The sequence below is a fragment of the Labeo rohita genome, chromosome 9 (genome assembly GCF_022985175.1).
Source record: "Labeo rohita strain BAU-BD-2019 chromosome 9, IGBB_LRoh.1.0, whole genome shotgun sequence".
NCBI lineage: Eukaryota > Metazoa > Chordata > Actinopteri > Cypriniformes > Cyprinidae > Labeo > Labeo rohita.
The window spans coordinates 35,297,546-35,324,244 of NC_066877.1; the positions used below are offsets into that span (position 1 = coordinate 35,297,546).

Sequence of the window (26,699 nt, forward strand, 5' to 3'; positions counted from 1 at the left end):
TAGCATTGCATCACTTGCTCACAAATGGATCAACTGCAGTGAATGGGTGCCGTCAGAATGAGAGTCCAAACAGCTGATAAAAACAAAACAATAATCCACAAGAACATCTTGAGAAGCCAAAAGCTGTGTGTTCGTAAGAAACAAATCCATCATTAAGAAGTTTTTCACTAATAATAACGCCGTCTGGTCTGAATCAGGAGCGAAATCTGCACAAATAAAGCACCATTTACAAGCCAAAAACAGCTCTAAACAAATATGTGGGTGGATTTTGATATAAGAGACAACAGGAGATGGACTTTTTCCTTGGAGGAAGCGTTATTATGGGTTATGGACTTAGCTAAAAGTAATGGTTTGAAGTTAAAAACATCTTAAAGATGGATTTGTTTCTTACAAATATGCAGCTTTTGGCTTCTCAGGATGTTAACTGATGAACTGGAGCGGTGTGGATTGCTTTTGGATTATTGTGATGTTTTTATCAGCTGTTTAGACTCTCATTCTGACGGCACCCATTCACTACAGTGCATCCGTTGGTGATGATTGGATCTGCATTGTCGATTTTATCCAGCTCTTGCCTGTTTTTTGAGTTCAACATAAATGAACAGGGTCAGTGAAGTGACTATGGGCCGTCCGAGCTGTCACTAAGCTTTCCTTGGCACCTCTTCTGTGACACTGCACACATTTACATTTCTAACACTTCAGAGAACAATGCTTTCCAGCTGCCTCAGATGACCGAAGATGACTGAAAATGAGAGGTGAGTCATAATTGTTGGTCATTAGGTCCAAACGCACAAAACGTTCAACTCCAATCAGCCTCAAAGCCAATCAGTGAAGATGTATTTTGTTCAGAGCGTAAAAGGATGTGACAGTGAGCTCTAGGCTTGTTTGTCCAAGTGCTCATTGGTGAAAAAAGGTCAGGGATCTGTAGCTTCTTAGATGATGTGTGTAATTAATGATGAAAGAGAGGGAACAGCAGTGGTGGTGTTTAAAACAAAATCACTTGCATTGCTTCTGGAATTAATTATTACATGTATTACATAACAGACATCTAACAGATATTGTCTTCTCATACACTAAAAAAAACAATTAGAGTACACTGTACATGAAAGTACTGTTTCAGTCTATTTCAAAACGGTGTTGCAATCTCTTTGCAATTATTTGTGAAATCTTTTGACATCAAGTTTCCATGATTTTTCCAGTTGTTCACAATTAAGGGATAACGTTTTTTATATTATTAAATAACTCAATAACAAACAGAAATTTTTCAGGTTTTTTTAGTCTTATTGCAAGACTACGGCACAACATAAAAATAAACTACTCCTGTATTTTTTTTTTTTTTAAAAAGTCACCAAATCCAAAAATCACTCAAACAGAACACAATCTGACTGAAAATGTATTAAAATGTATTTAAAAAAAATGCATTCCAATTACACAGTTTAACCAAAACAAACTAATAAAATTAACATGATGCATATTTGTCAGCCATAAATAAACCAGGGTGGATTTCTGCATGCAAAAAAAGTCAGGCATTGTTTATTAACTATTTGCATCATATTTTCAAAATGCATTCATGCGTATTGTCTAACTGATGAAAGACAGGGAACAGCAATGGTGGTGTTTAAAATAAAATCACTTGCATTGCTTTTGAAATTAATTATTACATGTATTAAATTTAGTAAAAATTTCACATCAACAAGTTTCCATGACTCTTCCTGTTGTTCACAATTAAAGGATAAAGTTTTATTATTATTATTAAATAACTTAATAACAAACAGAATTTCTTCAGTTTTTTATTTTATTTATTGCCGTTATTGCAAGACTACGTCACAATATAAAAATAAACTGCTCCTGTATTATTAAAAAAAGCCACCAAATCCAAAAATCAGTCAGCAGTTTGGTTAAATTAAGTGCACAATGAGCCAAACAGAACATAATCTGACTGAAAAATGTAATATTTAGGATTTGTGTGTCTCAAATGTGTTCAGATTACACGGTTTAAACAAAACAAACTAATTAACTTAACATGATGCATATTTGTCAGCTATAAATGAACATGGGTGGATTTCTGCATGCAAAAAAATCATGGCATTGTTTATTAACTATTTGCATCAACCTGATTTTATTTAACTGATAATATTTTCAAACTTCATTTATGCAAATTGTGTAATTAATGATGAAAGACAGGGAACAGCAATGGTGGTGTTTAAAATAAAATCACTTGCATTGCTTTTGAAAGTATTACATGTATTACATTTTGTAAAAAAAAAAAAAAATGTCTTTTCACATCAAGAAGTTTCCATGACTCTTCACAACTAAAGAATAAAGTTGTTTTTTAAGTAAATAACTTAATAACAAACAGAATTTCTTCTGTTTTTTTTTTTGCCGTTATTGCAAATGTGTAAATATAAATAGACAAAAATTAGAAAAATAAATTGAGAGATAAATATGTGGTATGTACAGTTGTGCTATAGACAACAGAATAGAATAGAATAGAATAGAATAGAATAGAATAGAAAGAGGTAGAGATGCAGAGATGTGCTAGGATGGGGGTGGTAACTAATAAAAAGTTATTGCACATTATATTGCACAATGGGGGGAACATTTAACTATTCATAAGGAGAATTGCCTGGGGGAAAAACTGTTCTTGTGCCTGATTGTCCTGGTATTTGTGGCTCTGTAGCGCCGACCAGATTGTAAAAGTCACCAAATCTAAAAATTAGTCAGCAGTTTGGTTAATTAAGTGCACAATGACCCAAACAGAACAAAATCTGACTGAAAAATTTAATATTTAGGATTTGTGTGTCTCAAATGCGTTCAGATTACACGGTTTAAACAAAATAAAATAATTAACTTAACATGATGCATATTTGTCAGCTATAAATGAACATGGGTGGATTTCTGCATGCAAAAAAATCATGGCATTGTTTATTAACTATTTGCATCAACCTGATTTTATTTAACTGATAATATTTTCAAAATTCATTTATGCAAATTGTGTAATTAATGATGAAAGACAGGGAACAGCAATGGTGGTGTTTAAAATAAAATCACTTGCATTGCTTTTGAAATTAATTATATAATGTATTAAATGTAGTAAATTTTTGTCTTTTCACATCAACAAGTTTCCATGACTCATCCAGTTGTTCACAATTAAAGGATAAAGTTTTTTTTTATTATTATTAAATAACTTAATAACAAACAGAATTTCTTCTGTTTGTTTTTTTTTTTTTTTTTTTTTTTTTGCCGTTATTGCAAGACTATGGCACAACATTAAAAAAAAAACTGCTCCTGCATGTTTTTTAAAAACCACCAATCTAAAAATCAATCAGCAATTTGGTTAATTAAGTGCACAATGAGCCAAACAGAACATAATCTGACTGAAAAATGTAATATTTTGGGTTTGTGTGTCTGAAATTGTGTGTCATTCAGATTACACAGTTTAATCAAAACAAACTAATAAGCTTAACATGATGCATATTTGTCAGCCATAAATGAACGAGGGTGGATTTCTGCATGCAAATTTCTAAAAGCATGCCATTGTTTATTAACTATTTGCATCAACCTGATTTTATTTAATTGATAATATTTTCAATATGCATGTATACAAATTGTGTAATTAATGATGAAAGACAGGGAACAGCAATGGTGGTGTTTAAAATAAAATCACTTGCATTGCTTTTGAAATTATTACATGTATTACATTTTGTAAAAAAAAAAAAAAAAAAAAAAATGTCTTTTCACATCAAGAATTTTCCATGACTCTTCCAGTTGTTCACAATTAAAGGATAAAGTCCTTTTTATTATTAAACAACTTTATAACAAACAGAATTTCTTCTGTTTTTTTTTTTTTTTTTTTTTTTTTTTTTTTTTTTTGCCGTTATTGCAAGACTGCATCAAACATAAAAATAAACTGCTCCTGCATTTTTTTAAAAAGCCACAAAATCCAAAAATCAGTCAGCAATCTGGTTAACTAAATACACATGACAGAACATAATATGACTGAAAAATGTAATATTTAGGATTTGTGTGTCTTAAATGCATTCAGATTACACAGTTTAACCAAAACTAATAAACTTAACATGATTTGTCAGCCATAAATGAAGCAGGGTGGATTTATGCAAAAAAAAAAAAAAAAACATCATGGCATTGTTTAACTATTTGAATCATCTTGATTTTATTGAATTGATAATATTTTCAAAATGCATTCATGCAAAATTTGTAATTAATGATAAAACAGGGAACAGCAATGGTTGTTTAAAATAAAATCAGTTGCATTGCTTTTGAAATTAATTATTACATGTATTAAATTTAGTAAATTTTTGTCTTTTCACATTAGCAAGTTTCCATGACTCATCCAGTTGTTCACAATTAAAGGATAAAGTTTTTTTTTATTATTAAACTACTTTATAACAAACAGAATTTCTTCTGGGTTTTTTCTGCTGTTATTGCAAGACTACGTCACAACATAAAAGTAAGCTGCTCCTGCATTTTTTTAAAAAAAAGCCATCAGATCTAAAAATCAGTCAGCAATTTGGTTAATTAAGTGCACAATGACCCAGACAGAACATAATTTGCCTGAAAATTTTAATATTTAGGATTTGTGTGTCTGAAATGCTTTTGGATTACACAGTTTAACCAAAACAAACTAATAAACTTAACATGATAGGCATTGTTTATGAACTATTTGCATCAACTTTATTTTATTTAATTGATAATATTTTCAAAATGCATTTATGCAAATTGTGTGATTATTGATGAATGAGAGGGAACAGCAATGGTGCTTCAAATAAAATCACTTGCATTGGTTTTGAAATTATTACATGCATTAAATTTTTTTTTTTTTTTTTTGGTCTTTTCACATCAAGTTTCCATGACTTTTCCAGTTGTTCACATTTAAAGGATAACATTTTTTATTATTAAATAACTTATTAACAAACAGAAATTTATATCCTATAAGCATAGCTAGAAAGAATCACAACACATCTCCTTTTATTACCATGATTTGTATGCTTTTTGAAGCCTTCAAGTGCACATTCAGTGTTCAGAAACACAAAGAGAAAGGAGCGACAACAAAAACACTATTCCAGGCTTCTAATAGACTTTTATATTGCACACTTGGATATTATTTTGACACAAGTCGTATCTCATTTGAGGCTGCACTACTGAAATGTTGACTAGGTGTTTCTTTTTCCCCCTAAAATGGGTCATGCTTACAAAAAAACAATGAGACACGGCAGCGATGTCCTCGCTTCTGCTCTCATCTCCTCCTCCTCACAATATCTACTAAATAAATGACAGGAGATTTAAAAATAGGGCATTACGTTCCTTATAGCATCAGTATATATTTATTCGACAGCAATAAAGCTGATCTGAAACGCATGAGAGATGTGTGAGCTCCCTCTGTTGGCGGAATAACATTAAAACCTTCAGCATTCAGATGATTGAGATGAACTCTACATTCAGCAGAATAGCCAATTCACTTTTTTGTCTTAGATAAAGTAGAGAAATATAGCAAAACTAACTGTTTACATTTTCAGAATCAAACCTATGCAAAGCTCATCTCTACAATACTATGGCGCTCAACGTGTTTTGTATCGCGAATGGTTGTTTAAGCGTTGTTTTGTTGTTGTTAGTTGCTTATTTACTCAGCCCAGCTTAGTTTCTAGTATTTTCTGAAAAAGAAAATGGTTTGGAGTCCTACCTTCCTTCAATGTAAGTTACTTTCACAGCAAATGAGACACGAAAAAACAAGATCAATGATCTATTAACGCGAAACTAAAATTCGCGGGCTGAAAGCTAGTTTTAGACTGCGCATGCGCATTAACGACTTTCACATGTTTAAAAATCCAAGTGATCCAACTGTCAGTTGCCGTTTTGACGCTGTATTTCCCTGCTGTTTGGACTTTTTTAATGAATTAAAGTTGTTAGAAAGTAATGTAATTTAATCATGGCTACACTATCGCACATTATCGGCGATCTGGTTCTTTAATTAGTGATAAAAACTAAACTCTTTGGATCTTAGGCCTTCAGGAACGCAATTTATGGTTAAATTTGTTTCAGCCCTGAGAGGCCATGCATTATTATTTTTTTGTCTTGTCGAGATCTTCACATTTTTCTCATTTTTGGTTTGTAGTCTGGACTGGAGGTAAGATAAATTACATTTCACTGTATTCAAGGTAAAACAATGGTAAACAAGAATATTTCCACAGGACTGAGACACTGCTGTTACGGTTTTTACCACTTGGTGGCGGTGTTTACTTTTATTTACTTGAGGGGAAAATACTGCTTTAGGTGTCTTCAACTTATAAGCACACTAACATGAGAGAGAATGATGAAGCTAAAAAAACAAAAAACAAACAGAAAGATTTTTTTTTTTAAGTCTCTTCTGCTCACCAAGCCTGCGGTTATATGATCCAAAATACAGCAAAATCATTAATATTGTGTAATATTTTTACTATTTAAATAACTTTCTATTTAAATATATTTTAAAAATGTAATTTATTTCTGTGATCAAAGCTGAATTTTCAGCATCATTACGCCAGTCTTCAGTGTCACATGATCCTTCATAAATCAATGTAATTTGCTGTTCAAGAACATTTATTATTATTATTATTAATATTTAAAATAGTTGAGTACATTTTTTTCAGGATTCTTTGATGAATAGTAAGATCCAAAAAAGCTTTTGTAACATTACACACGATAGCATTTAAAAGCTTGGAATCAGTATATTTATTTATTTATTTATTTATTTATAGAAATTGATACTTTTATTTAGCAAGGATGCTTTAAATCGATCAAAAGTGATGAACAAGCCATTTATAATGTTACAAAAGATTTCTATTTCAGATAAATGCTTTTTTTCTGAACTTTCAATTCATCAAAGAAACAAAAAAAAATTCTACTCAGCTGTTTTCAACATAATAAATGTTTTTTTGAGCAGCAAATCAGAATATTAGAGTGATTTCTGAAGGATTATGTGACTGGAGTAATGATGCTAAAAATTCAGCTTTGAAATCACATGAATAAATTACATTTTAAAATATATTCAAATAAAAACAGTTATTTTAAATAGTAAAACTATTTCAATTATTATTTAATTTTTACATTTTGTGCTGTATTTTGGATCAAATGAATGCAACTTAAAAATAAACTTAAAAATCATTTAAAACTTTTGACTGGTAGTGTGTATATATTAAATGTATTTTATATTTAATATAATATTTTTCAAAGTATATTTACATAAATATTTGTATATTTTTAAAAATATATTTTCAAAATATAAATATTTTTAAAAAGCTTTTAAAATATATTTTTTGACCTATATCATAATCACAGTCAGAATCAGAAAGAGCTTTATTGCCAAGTGTGCTTACACACAGAAGGAATTTGTCTTGGTGACAGAAGCTTCCAGTGCACAGACAGTATCACAAGTGACAAGACACAGATAACAAATAAACAAGTGATTAGAATGAATATATGAAAAGACACAAACAATAGACAAATAAACGAGTGATTAGAATAAATATGTGAAAGACAATACACAATAGACAATATAATGTAAGTACAGATGTTCTATATACAAATTATACAAGGGAATTGAATGTATGGAAGATATGTTAAAGCAATAACATATCTATAATATAGGTATGGATAGCGGTATTGCACATTTTATTGCACAGTGGGGGGAACATTTAACTGTTCATGAGGTAGATGGCTTGAGGGAAGAAGCTTTTTCTATGTCTATATATATATATATAAATATATTTCAATCCAAGAAAATATTTACATTAAAAAAACAAACAAACAAAACTTTATGTGTTACCTATAACAAGTGTGAACATAACACTGTTTGCAACATATATTAAGCATGCATGCCTTGGGAATTATTTTCCAACATTATATATACAATACAAAACCATTAGTTGTGTCAGTTGTGGGAGCCGTTTAATTATAAAAGTATTAATTAGCAGAATACTCTGTTATTCAGTTATTTTTTCATCAGAGCACATATAATAATAATGCAACTCCATGCTGACTCCCCTGGTAAGCTCTAATTTTGAGTCTTGTGTAATAATTAAACCGTGCAGCTGTTTCAATAGTTTGATCACATGATAGTGTTTTGATTGTCCTGATTTTGAGCTATCTAGGGCAGAGCCTCACATCCCCATCATCCTCGTTTCTCACTTTATACTGGATGTCATTATCAGTAATATTGGCTATTACGATAGTGATTCATTTTTCTCAGTCAGTAGTGTGAGTAAAAACAGATTCAATTGCCAGCTTCCTCTCAAACTGAAGCTGTTCGAGAAACTCTGTTTAATTTGATATTGGTTTAATTGGGTGAGACGAAAATAGGACGGAGTGTTGTATTGTTATGGAGAAGTGTGAGATGAAGCGCGCTGCTTTTGAAAATTCATAAATATGCATACAGCCTCATCAACACAATTGAGAAAACATATTATCGCACGTTTTGATTTATATCCTTAAAAATAACCAAAAGTGTTAAGCTGTGTTTGACACCCCCAATATTTTATTTTAAAGTCGCTATCTCTTGGATAGCCTGAGGCTGAGCACACTTTCAGAATGTTTTCATTTTGGGGTGAACTATTCCTTTAAATCTGTTTTATGATTTTTTTTCCTCAGAAGCAGTGCTTTAATTAAAATGTGAGCTGTACAGATGTGAAATGGGCAAAAATGAATATTATGAAAGTTGTTTGTTTATGCACGGCAAACCCGAAGAGGCTCTTACGTGATATTTCCTTTACCAATCGAACCGTCTGGGGAGAGCTCAAAATGACATATTTCTGCAAATGTAATAACAGAAATTTGGTTAAAAATTGCTTTTAGGTGCACGATAAGGGCCCCCACAAACGGCAAAGCTATTTATGTTCAGTAAGTATTGCAAGATTCTCATTCTCATGGGCCTCACTAACGCCGGCAATAACATGAAAACCACATGCTTGAAATCTGAAAGCCTGTTTTTGCTCATTGAATCAATGGGTCATGAGAGGAAACATTCATTATAAAGAAATTTGCAGGTTTGTATTTTATTTTCTTATTCTAATTATTTTTTGTTGAATACATTTCGTCTTTGTATGAATGCGTACATACCAGGGATATTATAGTTTACTAAAACTGAAACCATTAAAAACAAATTTTGTTACTTGAAACAGGGTCTGTAGTGCTTGAAGTACTTGAAATACTTGAATTTGACTTTTTGAAATATAAGGCTTGGAAAATCCTTGAAAAAAGCAAAATTCCTGAAGAGGTAGCCTGCTTGAAAAGTGCTTGAGTTATTGAAATACAATGTAGCCTATCTGTTAAATAAGTTAAATTAATTTTTTCAGTAAGCACATAACAATAAAAAAACATAATATTTTTCATAAAGCTAGAGAGCTACGCAGTGTTGCCAAGTGCCACGGGTTGTTTTTGATGTCTGCGGGTTGAGGCGACCCCAATAACGTCATATTTAGCCCCTGAAATACGAATTTACCAGGGGTGCCCCAACAAAAAACAGTATTTTATCCCCCGGAACCCAATTTCAAACTGGGGACCCCCTTCGAAACGCGATTGGGCTAGTTTTGAATAGCAGTTCAGTTTATTTTGTTGTGAAAACCTGGCAACCCTGGAGCTAAGACAGTGGTAGTGCTGACAGCGTGTCGTGTAAACATGGCTGAGGACTTGAAAATAGGAACAGATAAGCCGATTCAATTGAGTGAGTCATTTACGCTCCGATTGATTCAAACTCGCTACTTTGATCATTCATTTCAAGCGATTCACTAGCAAATACCAGATCAAATTAAAAGACTGAGCTTTTCGAAGTAGTGATGGGTCGTTCTTGAACAAGTCGTCTCGGGAAGTGATTCGTTCAGTCGCGCATGCGCATTTGCACAACATCCTATAGATAAACGACGACCCGAACCCGAAGACTCGAGAGATGAACTAATCAATAATTTTTCCGGCTCACACTGCGTTGGTTAAACTTATGGGGCTGTCACGTGATGAACGAACGACTCGAACCCGAAAATTTGTCAGATAATAAATGAGGTGAGCTTGTCATAGACTGAAGACCCAGGTAAACAATGAATGAATCTTTTCTGTTTCTTATAGCATTATAGTTTTGTCTTGTTTGTAGTGTGATCAACGTTTGTGTAAGCAGTAGATGTGTTAGGGAAGTAACACGTAACATTTTAATTATATTTTGCTAAAATGAACGAAATGACTCGGAAAAAAGATTCGTTCATTTTGTTGAACGAGACTCAAAGGTCCGAGTCGGTAAAATGATCCGAAATTCGCATCACTATTTCGAAGCCCCGAATCAGTTGAACCATTGCGTCGCAAAATGATTCACTGTTTCGAAGCACTCCAACAGGATCGCGAATCATTTGATTCAGATTGTGACTTCAAATCACGTATCGCGAATCATTTGATTTAAATCGGGACTTCAAATCGCGTGTTGCAAATCATGTGATTTAGATCGGAGCTTTGGCGCGGGTTTGTGAATCATTTCGCGAATTGAATGATTCGCGATCCGCGCTCCGAGTCTGAAATGATGGTTCATTGTTCATCAGTGGCGGTTCTACACGGAGGCCTAGGGAGGCCCGTGCCTCTGTAGACATGTCCCTGGCCACCCATGTGCCCCCCCCGTGCTGACCAAATAAAACAATTATGAATTTATTAAGGTTTTACACACGAGCGCCAAAAGCGGAACTAATGCGACGCATCGTTCTACACCGGTAAATTAGAGCGGCGCACCGAAACACTGCGGCGCTGCTCGGTGAATGAGAGCGCAGCAACAACTAACTACTCTTGGATAGAGGAGCTACGATTCATTTCTCCTGTTGCAAGAGTCGAAGGTAAGCGAAACAATTTCATGTTGTACGCTGGAGTTTTGTTCAATTGAATTGACACACTGTATTTGTACACTGTACAGTATTTATCATTTTTTTAAGAACAGATCAGAACTTTGGAGCGCGGATCGCGAGTCATTTGATTCAGATCAGAACTTCAGAGCGCGGATCGCGAATCATTTGATTCAGATCAGAACTTCGGAACGCGGATCGCGAATCATTTGATTCAGATCAGAACTTTGGAGCGTGAATCATTTGATTCAGATTGTGACTTCGGAACGCGGATCGCGAATCATTTGATTCAGATCAGAACTTTGGAGCGCGGATCGCGAGTCATTTGATTCAGATCAGAACTTCAGAGCGCGGATCGCGAATCATTTGATTCAGATCAGAACTTCGGAACACGGATCGCGAATCATTTGATTCAGATCAGAACTTTGGAGCGTGAATCATTTGATTCAGATTGGGACTTCGGAACGCGGATCGCGAATCATTTGATTCAGATCAGAACTTTGGAACGCGGAGCGCAAATCATTTGATTCAAATCGGTTTTTCGGTGCGGTTTCGCAAATCATTTGAGTCAGATCGGTACTTCGGGGTGGGTTCACGAATCATTTGATTCAGTTCGGTACTTCAGAGCGATTTCGCGAAACTGTTTTCTGACTTTTTTAAAATTAAACATTAGAAGACATCAACTCGTTAAGGCCGTACAGTTATCAAAACAAAACAAAGGAAAAATAAATTATACACTAATAAAAATCCCTTAAAAAAATTAATCATGGTGTTGCTATAGTAAAAGTGTAGTTTTCTTGTATAACCACAGTTTTACTACAAATACCATAGTTAAACTATGGTTAGTGTAGGAAAACCATGGCTAATTTGTTGTTAATTGGTTTAAACCATGTTTTGTTTTGTTTTGTTGAAGTAAGGGATGTGTTGACATCATTGCATTTTTACATGTGCTTTTTTGGTAAATCATTTTTTTGACCATATGGCAATAATAATAATAATTAAAAGGATTATGAGGTAAAAATAAATGATATTTGTTATAATGTGTTGTTTTTTGGTCTGAGGTGCTGACCAGACATTTTTATGTTCAACAAAAACTCAATAAGAGACTTGTTTGGGAAAAATACAACTATGATAATAACAGAGTACCAAACAGCTTTTATGTACTTCACCATACAAGCCATTTCAATCACAATCTCTCCATTTTTTAGTGCAAAATTACATATAATGGCACGGTGATTTATGAAAAACCATCAACAAAACTACTTGAAAAGCACAACATGTATTTTCTAAGTATGTTTGAATATAGCTACTGTTGCAATAAATAACACCTTTTTATAAATGTCATCACTTGGATGTCCAATCTACCTGTGGAAGTTCAACATCTCTTTAATAGGCGTAAATATGAAACATAATTACCCACGTTCAAAACAGTTTCACTGATGTAGAAATAATTGAGCTATTTACTGTGCTCATAATGCATGATATGGATAAATTATCTTTCATTATAGATGAACAGACTCCAGGGTTGAACTGCTGACGCCTGTTTAGTTTAATCTCAATAACACCAGCATCGCTTTATAGAGATGTATGAAGGATCGTAGACTATTACACGCATTTACTGTTGCAACTGGAAGTTCATTAAATACATTTTTAAGCAGTTAGCCTTTGGAAAAATGCAGGACGTCTGATTATTAAGTTGGCTTGAGAAAGATTCTTCTTCTTCTTCTTCTAAGCCAAATTTCGGTATCTATCTCCACCTAGAGCTTTTAAGCTAGAACCAGCAAACTCAGCCCAGACCTTCAGACTGGTCTGACTCGGTGTGCTGTATCTTTTCAGACTGATCCGGCTTATGGTTTTCGTAAACCAGACTATCAAAACCACCAAAAATCCCATAGACTTACATTGACGGAATGTTCAAATGAGCAACACTATTCAAACTCCAACTGACAAAATTCAAATCTAAACTCCCAGAATCCCTTGAGGCTCAATCAAGCTTCCCTTCTATGTACTATTTCTAATCCATTTACACTCATTTAAGATTCCACTCTAATATTTCTAATATTTCTAATCTATATAGCTATCTAAATCATGCTACAAGCATACTAGTAACTTGCTAATCATGCAACGTGCTAGTAACTTGGTAATCATGCTAGCAACGTACTAATTACATGCTAATCATACTAGAAACATGCTAGCAACGTGCTAGTAACTTGGTAATCATGCTAGCAACGTGCTAGTTACATGCTAATCATACTAGAAACATGCTAGCAACTTGCTAATAACTTGCTAATCATGCTAGCAACATGTTACTAACATGCTAATCATGCTGCAAACATACTAGTAACTTGCTAATCATGTTAACAACATGCTAGTAACATGCTAATCATGATAGAAAAATGCTAGCAACGTGCTAGTAACATGCTAATCGTGTTAACAACATGTTAGTAACTTGGTAATCATGCTAGCAACATGCTAGTTACATGCTAATCATACTAGAAACATGCTAACAACATGCTAGTAACATGCTAATCATGCTAGCAAAATGCTAGTAACATGCTAATCATGTTAGAAACATATTGACAACATGCCAATCATGCTAGCAACATGCTAGTAACTTGCTAATCATGCTAGCAGTATGCTAGCAACATGTTGATCATGCTAGCAACATGCCAATCATGTTAACAACATGCTAGTAATATGCTAATCATGTTAGAAACGTGTTAACAACAAGCTAGTAACATGTTAGCCATGTTAGAAACATGCTAGTAACATGCTGATCATGCGCGAAACATGCTATCAACATGCTTAATCAGGCTAGAAACATGCTACTAACTTGCTAATTATGCTAACAACATTGTAATCAGCCTATAAAATACAAGCAACAAGCTAATCATGCTAAAACATGTTAACAACATGTTAAATCATGTAAGCAATGTGGTAAATCATGCTAGCTGCTTTCAGACTTTTACATCTGTTTCAAACTTTCAGGTTAGGCTTTCTCAAGCCAACTTAAAGTTTGTTCTCAAACTTTACTCATCTAGTTGTGTTTTATCAGCTGTTTGGACTCTCACTCTGACGGCACCCATTCACATCCATTGGTGAGCAAGTGATGGAACGACACATTTCTCCAAATCTGATGAAGAAACAAACTCATATACATCTCGGGTGGCCTGAAAGTAAGTACATTTTTAGCAATTTTTCATTTTTGGGTGAACTGTTCCTATACGAAATGACTAAAAATGTAATTCTGGTGTCATGTAAACTAGTTCAAAATAGGCTCAGGGAGGTTTTGAAGGACTGTGGTAGTATTGTAGTTTTAACCCTGTTATTAATTCGGCCTCCCAGCATCATGTCCTCCTTCTGTGGCCTATATGGAAAACACTGCAAGAGGACACAATAAGCCATTTCATGTGGTATTGATCTTTTTGTGCAGTTGCCCTTCATATCCAATTGGAAATCTGTCATATCCCATCAGCTATGAGCAATTACTAACAAAAGGATGATGCCGCCGTTCCTCTTGTTATTTGCACGAGTGAAAACATCCCTTTAGGCCAAAGTGAAATGAAAGGATGTTCCTTTTATTTATTTATTTTTCATCCGCACCTATAAGATGAATGTTTAATAGCGTTTTTTTTATTGTGCAGCGTTATTCCTGTTGTGGAATTACACAATCTTCATATTAAAAGTGTAATCTTGTATGATTTGTGTATGGAAAAATCCTAATGAGAACAGCCAAAAGCAGTTTATTCCAGAGGCATGACAATATGAGTTTATGGATTTATGGATCTATTTATCATCGACATGAGCTTTGAATGACAGAATAGGCCATTGCAAGTTTGTATGCCATTATATTCAGATATTCAAACTCAAACAATAAGACTATAAACAAGTAACTAGAAATATATATATGTATATATATGTATATATATGTATATATATATATATATATATATGTTAGATATTTTTAAATATACACTACCCAATTTAAAGTTTTTGAACAGTAAGAATTTTTAATGTTTTTTAAGGCGAAACACTGGAGGTAAAAAAATTAACTAATAGTTATCGCCTTACCCAGTTGATTGATTACATTGATAAACGCAAATATTACAAGTTTTCTCAAATGTTAGGTTTAAATATGCAAATTAGGCATTATTTAATGAAATATGCACTAATTTGCATACAATTCTAGTACAAAAATCAAATGTTTTTACAGAGGGGATCTCATTTTGTCACTCCATAATTCAGAAAATACTTAGAACAGACAGAAAACAATATATATTTTTCACCATTTTTGGGGGATTCAAATGTTGTATATAATTAAGCAAATTATATATGAACAAATCCCTCTTTAAAAACCTTCAGGATATAGACAGGAATAAAAATGTAAAATTTGGTGTGTGATTTTTGGCTCAGTGTAGAAGAAAAAGCTCATTTTGAGAAAACGGGCTTTAAAAATATGTATTGTAATTGAAATCTATTGACACAAATGGATAAAGTGCTATAAAAGAAACACTTCACAGTGTCTTTTGGATGTTTTCTTTTCACTAGTCTGAAAAAAACACTTTGTGAAAAACCAAAAAGCCCAAAATCTCAAATTTGACAGGTGCATGAAAAACAGTGCTCCCCTTAAAGAAGTCTCTTCTGCTCACCAAGTCTGCGTTTATTTGATCTGAAGTACAGTAAAAACTGAAAAATTGTGAAATATTTTTACTATTTAAAATACCTGCTTTCTATTTTAATATATTTTAACATTTAATTTATTTCTGTGAATCAAATCTGAATTTTCAGCATCATTACTCCAGTCTTCAGTGTCACATGATCTTTCAGAAATCATTCTAATATGCTGATTTGCTGCTTAAAAAACATTTATTGTTATTAAGATGTTAAAAACAGCTGAGTGGAATTTTTTTTCAGGTTTCTTTTATGAATAGAAAGTTCATAAGAACAGCATTTATCTAAAATAAAAAATCTTTTGTAACATTATAAATGTTTTTATCATCACTTTTGATCAATTTAAAGCATCCTGGTTAAATAAAAGTATTAATTTCTATAATTTATTTCCCACCAATAAATAAATAAATAAATAAATAATATATATATATATATATATATATATATATATATATATAAAATATTAAAAAATACTGACTCCAAGTTTTTGAATAGTATAGTGTATAATGTTACAAAAGCTTTTTATTTCAGATAAATGATAATCTTTGGATTTTTCTATTCATCAAAGAAACCTGAAAAAAGTACTTAACTGTATTAAATATTGATAATAATAATAAATGTTTTTGAGCAGCAAATCAGAATATTAGAATGATTTCTGAAGGATCATGTGACACTGAAGACTGGAGTAATGATGCTGAAAATTCAGCTTTGATCACAGAAATAAATTACATTTTAAAATATATTCAAATAGAAAGCAGTTATTTTAAATAATAAAAATATTTCAAAATTTTACTGCTTTTGCTGTACTTTAAATCAAATAAATGCAGGCTTAAAAAACATTTAAAATCATACTGTTCAAAAACTTTTGACAGGTAGTAAATATACAAATATTTTATTTCTTTTTTTATGTTATTTCAACACCAGCACTAAGTAAAATCCTTTGTACTTGCCTGATGAAGTCTGTAATATATCTGTTGTATATATTACATTTCTAATGTTTTGCCTACTGTCATAGTTTGTAATTGCATTATTCTACAGCCGCCTACACCTGTTACGTTGCAGCTAAGTAATGATGGCCTTATAATCTCTCACAGCAAGCTCTTTAACTCCACTAATATGCCTGATTGTGTCTTTTAAGCCTTATTCTTCATGTTATTGTAAAGATGTGGCTTCTGTGTTACAAACCAACTAATCCAGGACAGGCCATGTGTTGGATTTGAGGACTTAACTTAATGTGTCTGCATTGTCACATGAGTCTTTTACAGTTAATCAGCTATTAGACAAGACACATTCAGAGGTCAGGCAACAAACTAGGCTTCTAAGTACTTTATTTGGGTCACTGAGGTGAGAAAATTATATACAATTAATATGCACAGGCAATGCACAAGTTTTTAAGCCTTGCTTAAAAAGCCGGAAAACGAAGAGAATCTAATATGCAAGGAAAACATTATTGGAGGAAATACAATTTTAGTCTTTCTGCTTTAAAATTTGATGCTTAATTCAATGCCAATTCTCTGTAATTGTTAAAATGAGTGAAAGAGATTAATCAGGATATATGTGCAATTAGAAAAAAATAATAAAAAGACATTGTTTAGAACATTTATAAGAATTTTTACACAACTATTCCAAACGAAAATATAAATATGCATACAAACGTAATATCTACAAAATAAACTAAATTGTTTTGGTGCAAAATTATTTACAGGAAAACCATCATTTTGGTGAGTCAGCAGCACAAAAAGGGGTTGTTTTCACTGGAAAAGACGTAATACAAAACATACAGATATTTACAAAATATATATAAAATAATTTAACTTCAACAGGCTGTTGTTAAATATATTCTCCTGAATTAAAAAAACAAGAAAAGAAAGGAAAAACACTTCCATTTGTGTCAAACCAGTATCAAAAGTACTAACTAGTTAAATCAAACATCAGATTTGATGAACCAGACTTAACCCTTATTTGATATTTAAAAGGTGGTAGCAACTTCTGATGAAGCTGAAACCAGAAATCCGTCTTTGACAGACTCGATTTGCTCTTCGACGCCCGTCATCGCTCTTCTGGTCTGATGGGCCGAGTATGAAGGCAGGGTTCCTGTTCTTGCGAAAGTCTGAACGGGTCTCTGTGTGTTTAACATGTTGATTTTACTGTGGCTTTCTCTCCAGGTTTGGGAGCTGACGTGGGTCGTGTTGTAAAGCGGTGCCGGTGCGAATCCGATGGTGTAGGCGCTGCCGGGAGGGACGGGCATGTTTCGGGTCTGTATAACGTGAGGTTTGCTTTTCCAGTCTCCTGTGGTGTTGAATGAACCTTAAAGAGAAAAAGACAGAAATTTAATGCACCGCAAAAATCTGTGTATTTTTCTTGTCAGGTTCATATTCATTCTCAAATTCATGTTCATTTGTCACCTAAATTATACTGATGATATAATATAAATATAATAAATTAGATTTTTTATTATTATTTTTTTTATGATAAGAATTGTATTTAATTTATTAAAAAGTGGTAAATAAAAGCATTTTTACAAATAGTCTTTTAATTCCCAACCCAATTTTCTATGCAAATTTTTAATATTATTATTTTATAGGCATGATTTTCTTACAAGTATAAATATGTAAACGTTGTTGAATCAAGATGCATTTACTTGACAAGTAAAATGACTTAAGATAATAGAAAAAATGATCAAAATATTGTTAGTTTTTGCTTAAAAACAAGCAAAAATATCTGCTAATGGGGTAAGAAAAAATCTTAATTCAGAGTAAATAAAGTAAATTTATTTGGTCTTAAATAGATATTTTAATGAAAGACAAATGGCAAAAAAAAATTTCTTACTCAGTACTTTTGTCTTGTTTTTTGATACCACAAAAAAAAAAAATATATATATATATATATATATATATATATTTCCTGGCCAAAATATCTTTTAAATATATGCTAAATATTTGTTGTAAATAGTGAAGCTTTTTGTAATGTAAAATATATTTAGTTTCAACCTTAATATAATAATTTTTATATATATATATATTTCAAAATATACAACAACAGTGGCCAAAAAAAATGAATGAAAAGAAATATATTGATGTAAATATATTTTGAAACTTAAATTTAGTAAAAATATTTATTGGCCATTTTTTGTATATTTTCAAATTTTTAAATTTTGAAAAAATATATGTTTTTGCCATATGGGAAATATCTAAACATTCTTAAATCAAGATACATTTATTTAAGAAACAAAATGATTAAAAAAACAACAAAAATGCTTAAAAACAAGACAAAAAAATCCACCAACTGAGTTTAAAAAATAAACTTAATTCAAGGGGAAAACAAGATTATATTTCTGACACCGGCTGGCAGATATTTTTTCTTGTTTTATGCAAAATGTACTAAATTTTGATATTTATTTTCAGAAAACAGGTGATTATGTCATTTTGCATCTCAATATTTGTACTGGATAACAAGACAGAAATACTGAGTAAGAAAATCACTGTTTGCTTGTTGTACAGCCAACAAACTCAAAGAAAACATTTTGTCAGATAGCTTGTCAGATAACTATTCGTACCTCTGGCCAGCGGTTGGAAGGTTGTCAGGCCTCTTTTGAGAGCGGCTCCGCTGATGTCAGAGTCGCTGTCATTGAAATCACTGTCTCCTTTGCCGCTGTCCTTCACGCTCAGCTGATCTGTGTTGCTGGTGCCACTGCGAATACAATCACATCAAAATGTTAGCAGCTGCTGAATAGCACTCTATCTGATTATTGATATTCCATCGCAGAACAAAACACTGTATTCACTGAGACATGACTAATATGCCAGCGCCGCACATAAAGTTCATAACCTTTTGTAAAAGACAGACTAAACCCTGACAAGAATCGAAACGTGATTTATTTGCATATTAAACACATTTATATATATATATATATATATATTTTGTTATGAATTTTGTTTGGTTAAAGTTCTAGAAATGCTACAATAATAATATATAAATAAATAAATAAAGCAATATATATATATATATATATATATATATATATAAACATAATATAATATCTTTTAAATATATTTTGTAAATGGTGAATCTCAATTTTTTAAATGTATTATAAATTTAGTTTCAACGTTGATATAACAAATACATCTTTGTCTTTAAATATGACTTTAATTTATTTTTTTTAATTGAAATATTGGGAGGGCAAAAAATATTAGAAAATATATATTTATAATTTTTAAATATATTTTAAAATATACAAAAAACAATGGGCAAAAACATATTAATAGAAATACACTTAGGTAAATATATTTACAAACTAAAATATTTTTTGGCCATTTTTTTTTTTATTTAGAAATCTACTTAAAAATATATTTTTGCCATATGGAAAATATATAAACGTTCTTAAAACAAAATACATTTATTTGAGAAATAAAAATTACTTAAGTTATTAATGAAGTGAGTCTATGCTTAGTTTTGCATTTAAACATGAAAATAAACAAGTTTTAGAATTTTGTTATGAAATTTGTTTGGTTAAAGTTATAGAAAAGCTATAATGTAAAGTAAATGAGTGTCAATGACCATGCGACTCTTCATACAGATGCTCAGAGTCATATTTTTCTCAAATTTGTGATTATTTATCACTCACAATATTACACTGATTACATAATCTGAATGTAATAATTTTAAATATTTTTTAAAATAATTTAAAATTATAGTTTTAAATATTGTTTAATATATGTTATTTTTTTTAATTATATCAGAAAAATACAATAAATAAATAATCTATTTTGTTTATTATTGAATTATAATCAAGGGATCAAAACAGGATTTTTCCAGGGAGGCAAATACACCAAACAAACCAAAAAAAAGTGCTACTATTCTTACCTCCTTTGCAGACAGTATTTTTCATCTTGCCATAAAAATGTTTGTTCAAAAGGTTTGCAGGGCAGGAACAGCTATGAAAACAAAAGCTCAAAGTTAATATTCTAGCATAAATGTAAATGTGCATCAACACACCAGAACGTGCAGCCAAAAATCACTTACCTTTTCCTCAAAATCCAGGCTTTTATCTTCATACAGAGGTTGCATTGAATCTCCTTCGCTTCTGAGGAAACCGTTAGGGCCGCTGTAAATACTTGAACCGGCAGGGTTGTTCTTGGAAAGCGGTGTTGTTCCGTACAGACCATCTCTCCCGAAGTTTCTTCGCCTTCGTTTGATAGTGCAAGTCACGGTTAGGATGATAATCGCAGCTAGCAACAGCACACAACATCCAGCGAAACCAATAATCATGACAGTCCACACATCAAACTCTAAAGTCTCTTCATCCTTGGTTCGGAGTAAAATAACGACCTGGTCTTCTTGTGCGCCGGTATCGGTCACCACAAACCGGACGGTTGCTGTGCTAGAAAGCGTCTCTCTTCCGTTGTCAACAACCGAAACTTTAATCTGCAGGACGTCTCCACATGATGCGGTGAGTTTTCGTTTCAAAACAATTTCGCCGCTGTTTCTGTCAACGGAAAAAAGTTTGGCGTCGTCTTCTGTGATATGAAAACTAAACTCGCTGTTTACCCCACTGTCTTCATCCTGAGCTGTCAATCTTAACGCTAAATAGCCGTTAGGAGCGTTGAAGGGAATCGGGACGTCGGCTGAATTGTTTCTTAACACCGGATATGTGAAATAAGGAACGTTATCGTTCTCGTCCACCACGCGGATTTGAATTAAAGTCGTGCTTGATAATGGCGGGAAACCTTTATCGCTAGCTTTGACCGCGAACTCCACTTCTTTCAGAGTTTCAAAATTAAACGACCTTAGCGTGTACAAAGAGCCTGAATGAGGATCTACAGAAACAAATGTAGAAATCGGCGAACCGTCTGGCGTTTTGCCGTCGATTAGGCTGTAGGAGACTTTTCCGTTTTTCCCAACGTCAAGATCGCGTGCGACCACAGTGGTCATGTATGATCCGGGAATGTTGTTTTCTATTACTGAGACGTCGTAGATGGCTTTGCTAAACATTGGTGCGTTATCATTCTCGTCAGTGATGCGAATAGTATAATGCTTGATGGTTTTAAACGGCGGCGTTCCTAAATCTTCGGAAATTACGGTGAGGTTGTATTCTGGAATGGCTTCTCGGTCCAAAGTTGTGGTCGTAACGATCATAAAAGTGTCGCTGTAGGCCTGCTGCAGCTTAAAATGCTCATGTCCTTCTAAAGTTGTACGGACGTAGCCGTTAGGACCCGAATCTAAGTCTGAGGTGCTGATTAGAGCTACGAAACTTTCTTCAGCGGCAGATTCGGTGATGAACGCCACTCCGTCGCTGGTGGAAGTCATTGGTTTGATGGTGATCTCCGGTGCGTTGTCGTTTACGTCGACGATGTCGACAATAGCACGACAGGTGGATGAAACGGAATTGGCGCCCAAATCGGAAGCTTGGATGTGCAACTCGTAGGACTTCTTTGTTTCGTAGTCGACGGAGTCTTTAAGGGTCACTTCTCCCGTGATGAGGTCGATTTGGAAAACACGTGTGATTTCCGTCGTGGAGCCTTCGACGAACCCGTAAACGACTTCTCCGTTAATCCCGGCGTCGGGATCGAAAGCGTGTACTTTTAGCACACGAGAGCCGATGGGCGAATCTTCGCTGAGTTCGACTTTGAGCGAGTTGTGTTCGAACGTCGGACTGTTGTCGTTAAAATCCAGCACTCGGATGTAAACGGTCGTCGAGCCCGATTTCGCCGGCGTCCCCCGTCGATCGCCGTCACCTCGATCGTATAAAACTCTTCCGTTTCTCTGTCAAGCGTTTTGATCAAAACAAGTTCAGCAGACTTTTCTCCATCTTCACGAGTGCTGACTTCAACCACAAAGTGGTTTGTGTTTGAAATATGATAAGTTTGAATATAATTGTCTCCGACGTCATGATCAACAGCGATGTCCAGCGGAAATCGTGAGTTCAGAGGTGCGTTTTCTGATATGTCCAAATGGGTTTCGTTGCGTGTGAATTGAGGCGAGTGATCGTTGATGTCTTTCACCTCGATCTCGACATGGATGAGCTGGAATTTCTCCTTTGAGAAGGCGACGACGTCAAAAGTCATAACGCACTGCGGAGATCGTTGACACAGTTGCTCTCGGTCGATGACTTCTCCGACTGTTAAAAGCCCGTCGATTTGCCTCATGTGAATGATGGAGTTTGTCTTCTGTATAAACTTGAAGGATGTCTCAGGATCTTCCGCTGGATCTATTTTCAGGTCTTGAGAAAGGTTTCCGATCTCTGTCCCAGGTGCGTCTTCCTCATACGTGAAGTACTTTGTTGTCGTGCAGCTGATGCTGCAAATCATGCACAGAAGCATGAAGTAACTGAAGTAGAACTTCATGTCTGCAAACACAGAGTAGAACAGCAGAGAAACAAACACTTTCGAGATTAAAAGCTCATCACTAGTAGAGCTTGCAGCAGATTCTGGTGTCTCCAGCTCCCACCTAACAGATATAGGTCATGGTATATGCAAATAAGCCCGTCTGCTGACCAATGAACACTCACACACTCCCCAAATCCCCTGCAACGGCTCTCTATTGGGTCACAGCTGTTTCACACTCTGCCTGTGGGAGACCCTAATAAAAACAATACTCTGTTGTTTTATGTCAGACATTTAGTTTAGGTACACTTGACTGAATGTATTTATTTATTTTTTATGCTCTGAAACGTTTATGATAAATCAAATTAAAATACAAAAGTAGCATACACTTTTATAATGTTGCAATAGATTTCTGTTTTGAAATAAATGTTTTAGTTATATAAGATGTGCTGGCTAAAATGAAAATAACTAGATATGCTTAAATTAAATACATTGTATATATAATTTAAATCAATTTCAACTACAAAAGTAATGTTTATAATGAATAAAAAAAAATACAAAAGTAGCATACACTTTTATAATGTTGCAAAAGATTTCTATTTTAAAATAAATGCTATTTTTTTTTCTAACTTTTTTATTCATCAGAGAATTAATTTTTATTTTGGTAGACAAATGTAAATTGTTAATTTCTTTAAAAAGCTCAACCTAAAACAATAAAAAAAAAAAGTTATATAAGATATACTGACTAAAGTAAAAAACTTTTCTTTAATAAAATAATATATATATATATATATATATATATATATATATATATATAATTTAATTTAAATCGATTTCAAATACAAAAGTAACAGATTTTTCTAGTTACAGAAAATTTCTATTTTAAAATAAATGTTTTAATACATTTTTTTTTTACTTTTTATACACCAAAGAATTGAATAGTCATGAATTGATATAAAAGTCATGTTTCTAATAAATATAAGATATACTGACTAAATACTATATACTGTATGCTGACTAAAAATAAATGTAATTTAATTTAATTATTTTTTAATTAAATTTAAAAATGAAAAAAATATATTTTTTTCATATATAATGTATGTGTGTGTGTGCTTATACATCAAAGAATTGATTAAATTGAATAAATAAAATCATGTTTCCACAAAAAATAAGAAGCAGCACAATTGTTTTCAATATTGATAGAATCATTAATCAGAAATGTTTTTTTTGAGCAGCAAATCAGCATATTAGAATGACTACTGAGGAATCATGTGACACTCAAGACTGGTCGTAAGGATGCTAAAAATTCAGCTTTGATCACAGAAATAAATTACTTTTTACAATGTATTCCCATAGGAAACAGCTATTTTAAATTGTAATATTTTTTTTCACAATAGTGCTGATTTTTCTGTATTTTTGATCAAATAATGGCTGCCTTGGTGTTGGAGATTGCAAATAAACAGTATAAACACAAAAAATTATATCAAAATAATTCAAACATATTATTTGTAGTTATTTTATATTACATTTACATTTACACATGAGACACTTTTCAAACTGCATTTGATGTACTTTTTTCAGTTCATGCATTCTGTGCTGTATTTATATTGCAATATAGGTGACATTATAAGCATTTGAAAACGTAAAAAAACAGCATTTTTGTAATGTTTTCAAAGTTTTGTTTAGTTACTGACTTGTATTCTCGTTAAATGAATCACAGAATCAAATCTGTGCACTTTTCCATCAATCGATTTGCTAAGAGAGCGTGAGCCGTGCATACAAATGTAATGCAATAAGGGTTTGTTTTCCAAACTATTTTCTTAATTATTTACCAAGATAAAGGTAATGAGGGTCTATTGATCGGTCTTGGTCAGATTAACAGACTGCATAGATAAAGGTGTTAACCCTTTGAAGAGCGAGACCTTCTCCACTTGGCCATTTGGGCTGTGAGGTGTGAAATGCGGCACACTCTCAAATGTCTCAGGCGTGCTAACTGGCTTTTCTCAGCCCGAAACAAATGCAGACCATTTGACAGCTGACCCAGTTTAACCAGTTTGCTCATACCTCAGGTACTGATACACATGTCTGTCTGGTTAAATTTAGTCAAAGGCACAAGCATTTTGCTCTGGCACATTTCCAATAGCTCATCTTAATGAAAAACTTGATGAAATTAATCAAATGCACAACTGAAAGCTAGTTGAGAGCAGTTCAATAAATAAAACAATAGCACTGTCTGAGAATATAATCTAGCTGTTTACTGAAGTCTCTGTCTAATGCGTTTGCTAGCATATGGAGTCTGACGTTTTGCAGAAATCTGTATTTTGATATCAGATTAATGGCACACAAAAAGCTGTGAGTAATCTGAGAGATGAAGATTAGTCTGTTAAGCAGTGTCTGATCTCTGGCAGTAAATAAGAGCATGACTCTGTGACTGGCGTTTAATCGCTTACCTAAACCTGCTGAAGAAAATCCCTTGAGGAGTCTGTGCAATAGTTACTCACAGTGTTATCATTACTTATCATGTGAAGTTTATCATGTAATGTTCACTCATCTATAATGTTTTTTCTCTTCATTTTATATATTCAGTGTGATGCATAAAACATATATTGTGTGAATTTGTAATCAAAATGAATGAGTGCATTTTACTGAGTGCAGTAATCAGTGCATTTTAAGAATTAATTTGATGCATTAAAAGCAGATTGTAGATAGATAAACAGACAAAATTCTAAACAAAACGATAGATAGATAGATAGACTGAATGAATGATAGAAAGATATATAACAAAAGATATATAACGATAGATAGATAGACTGAATGACGTTGTCAATCTGTTGTATATACTTTTGTCTATCTATATAGACAAAATGATAAATCAGATGATAGATAAAATTATAAATGACAGATACTATATAGATATAGACAAAATGATAAATTATAGATAGATGGATGGATGGATAGATAGGCAGATGGATAGATAGACAAAATGATAACATGATAGATATATAGATAGATAGATGGTTAGTTAGATAGACAAAATGATAGACAAAATGATAAACAAAATGATAGAACGATAGATAGATGATAGACTGATTGATGTATAGAACTATAAAAAGACATATAACGATAGATATATAATAATGATAGATAGATATATGGATAGATAGGTAGATTGATAGATAGATACAAAATTATTTAATCTGTCTATAATCTATAATTTTTTTAAAAATCTATAATTTTGTCTATCTGTCTATCTATCTATCTATCTATCTATCTGTTGTATATACTTTTGTCTATCTAAATAGACAAAATGATAGATAAAATTATAAACCACAGATACTATATGACAAAATGATAAATGATAGATAGATAGATGGATAGATAGAGAGAGGGATGGATAGATAGGCGGATGGATAGATAGACAAAATGATAAAATAAACAAAATGATAGAACGATAGATAGATAGATAGGTAGATGATAGACTGAATGACGTATAGAACATATATAGAGATATATAACGATAGATATATAATGATAGATAGATAAATATATGGAAAAATAGGTAGATAGATAGATAGATACAAAAATAATTAAATCTGTCTATAATCTATACATTTTTTAAAAATCTATAATTTTGTCTATCTATCTGTCTATCTGTCTGTTGTATATACTTTTGTCTATCTATATAGACAAAATGATCAATCAAACGAATTTTTAAAATTATTTAAATCATTTTTAGATAAAAATTAACGATATATACTATATAGATATAGACAAAATGATAAATGATGGATAGATAGATAGAAAGATAGATAGATGCATAGACAAAATGATAAGCAAAATGATAGAT

General features: G+C 32.5%; 1 protein-coding gene across 1 annotated transcript; it reads right to left on the reverse strand.

Moving 5' to 3' along the window:
• Positions 1-16,917: 16,917 nt before the first annotated feature.
• On the reverse strand, positions 16,918-22,926 carry pcdh8 (protocadherin 8). Its single transcript, XM_051119945.1, is given in 5 exon segments — positions 16,918-17,837; positions 19,087-19,220; positions 20,394-20,464; positions 20,553-22,243; positions 22,246-22,926. Coding segments are annotated over 5 exon segments (2,862 nt in total). The 5' UTR covers positions 22,874-22,926; the 3' UTR covers positions 16,918-17,499.
• Positions 22,927-26,699: the final 3,773 nt, after the last annotated feature.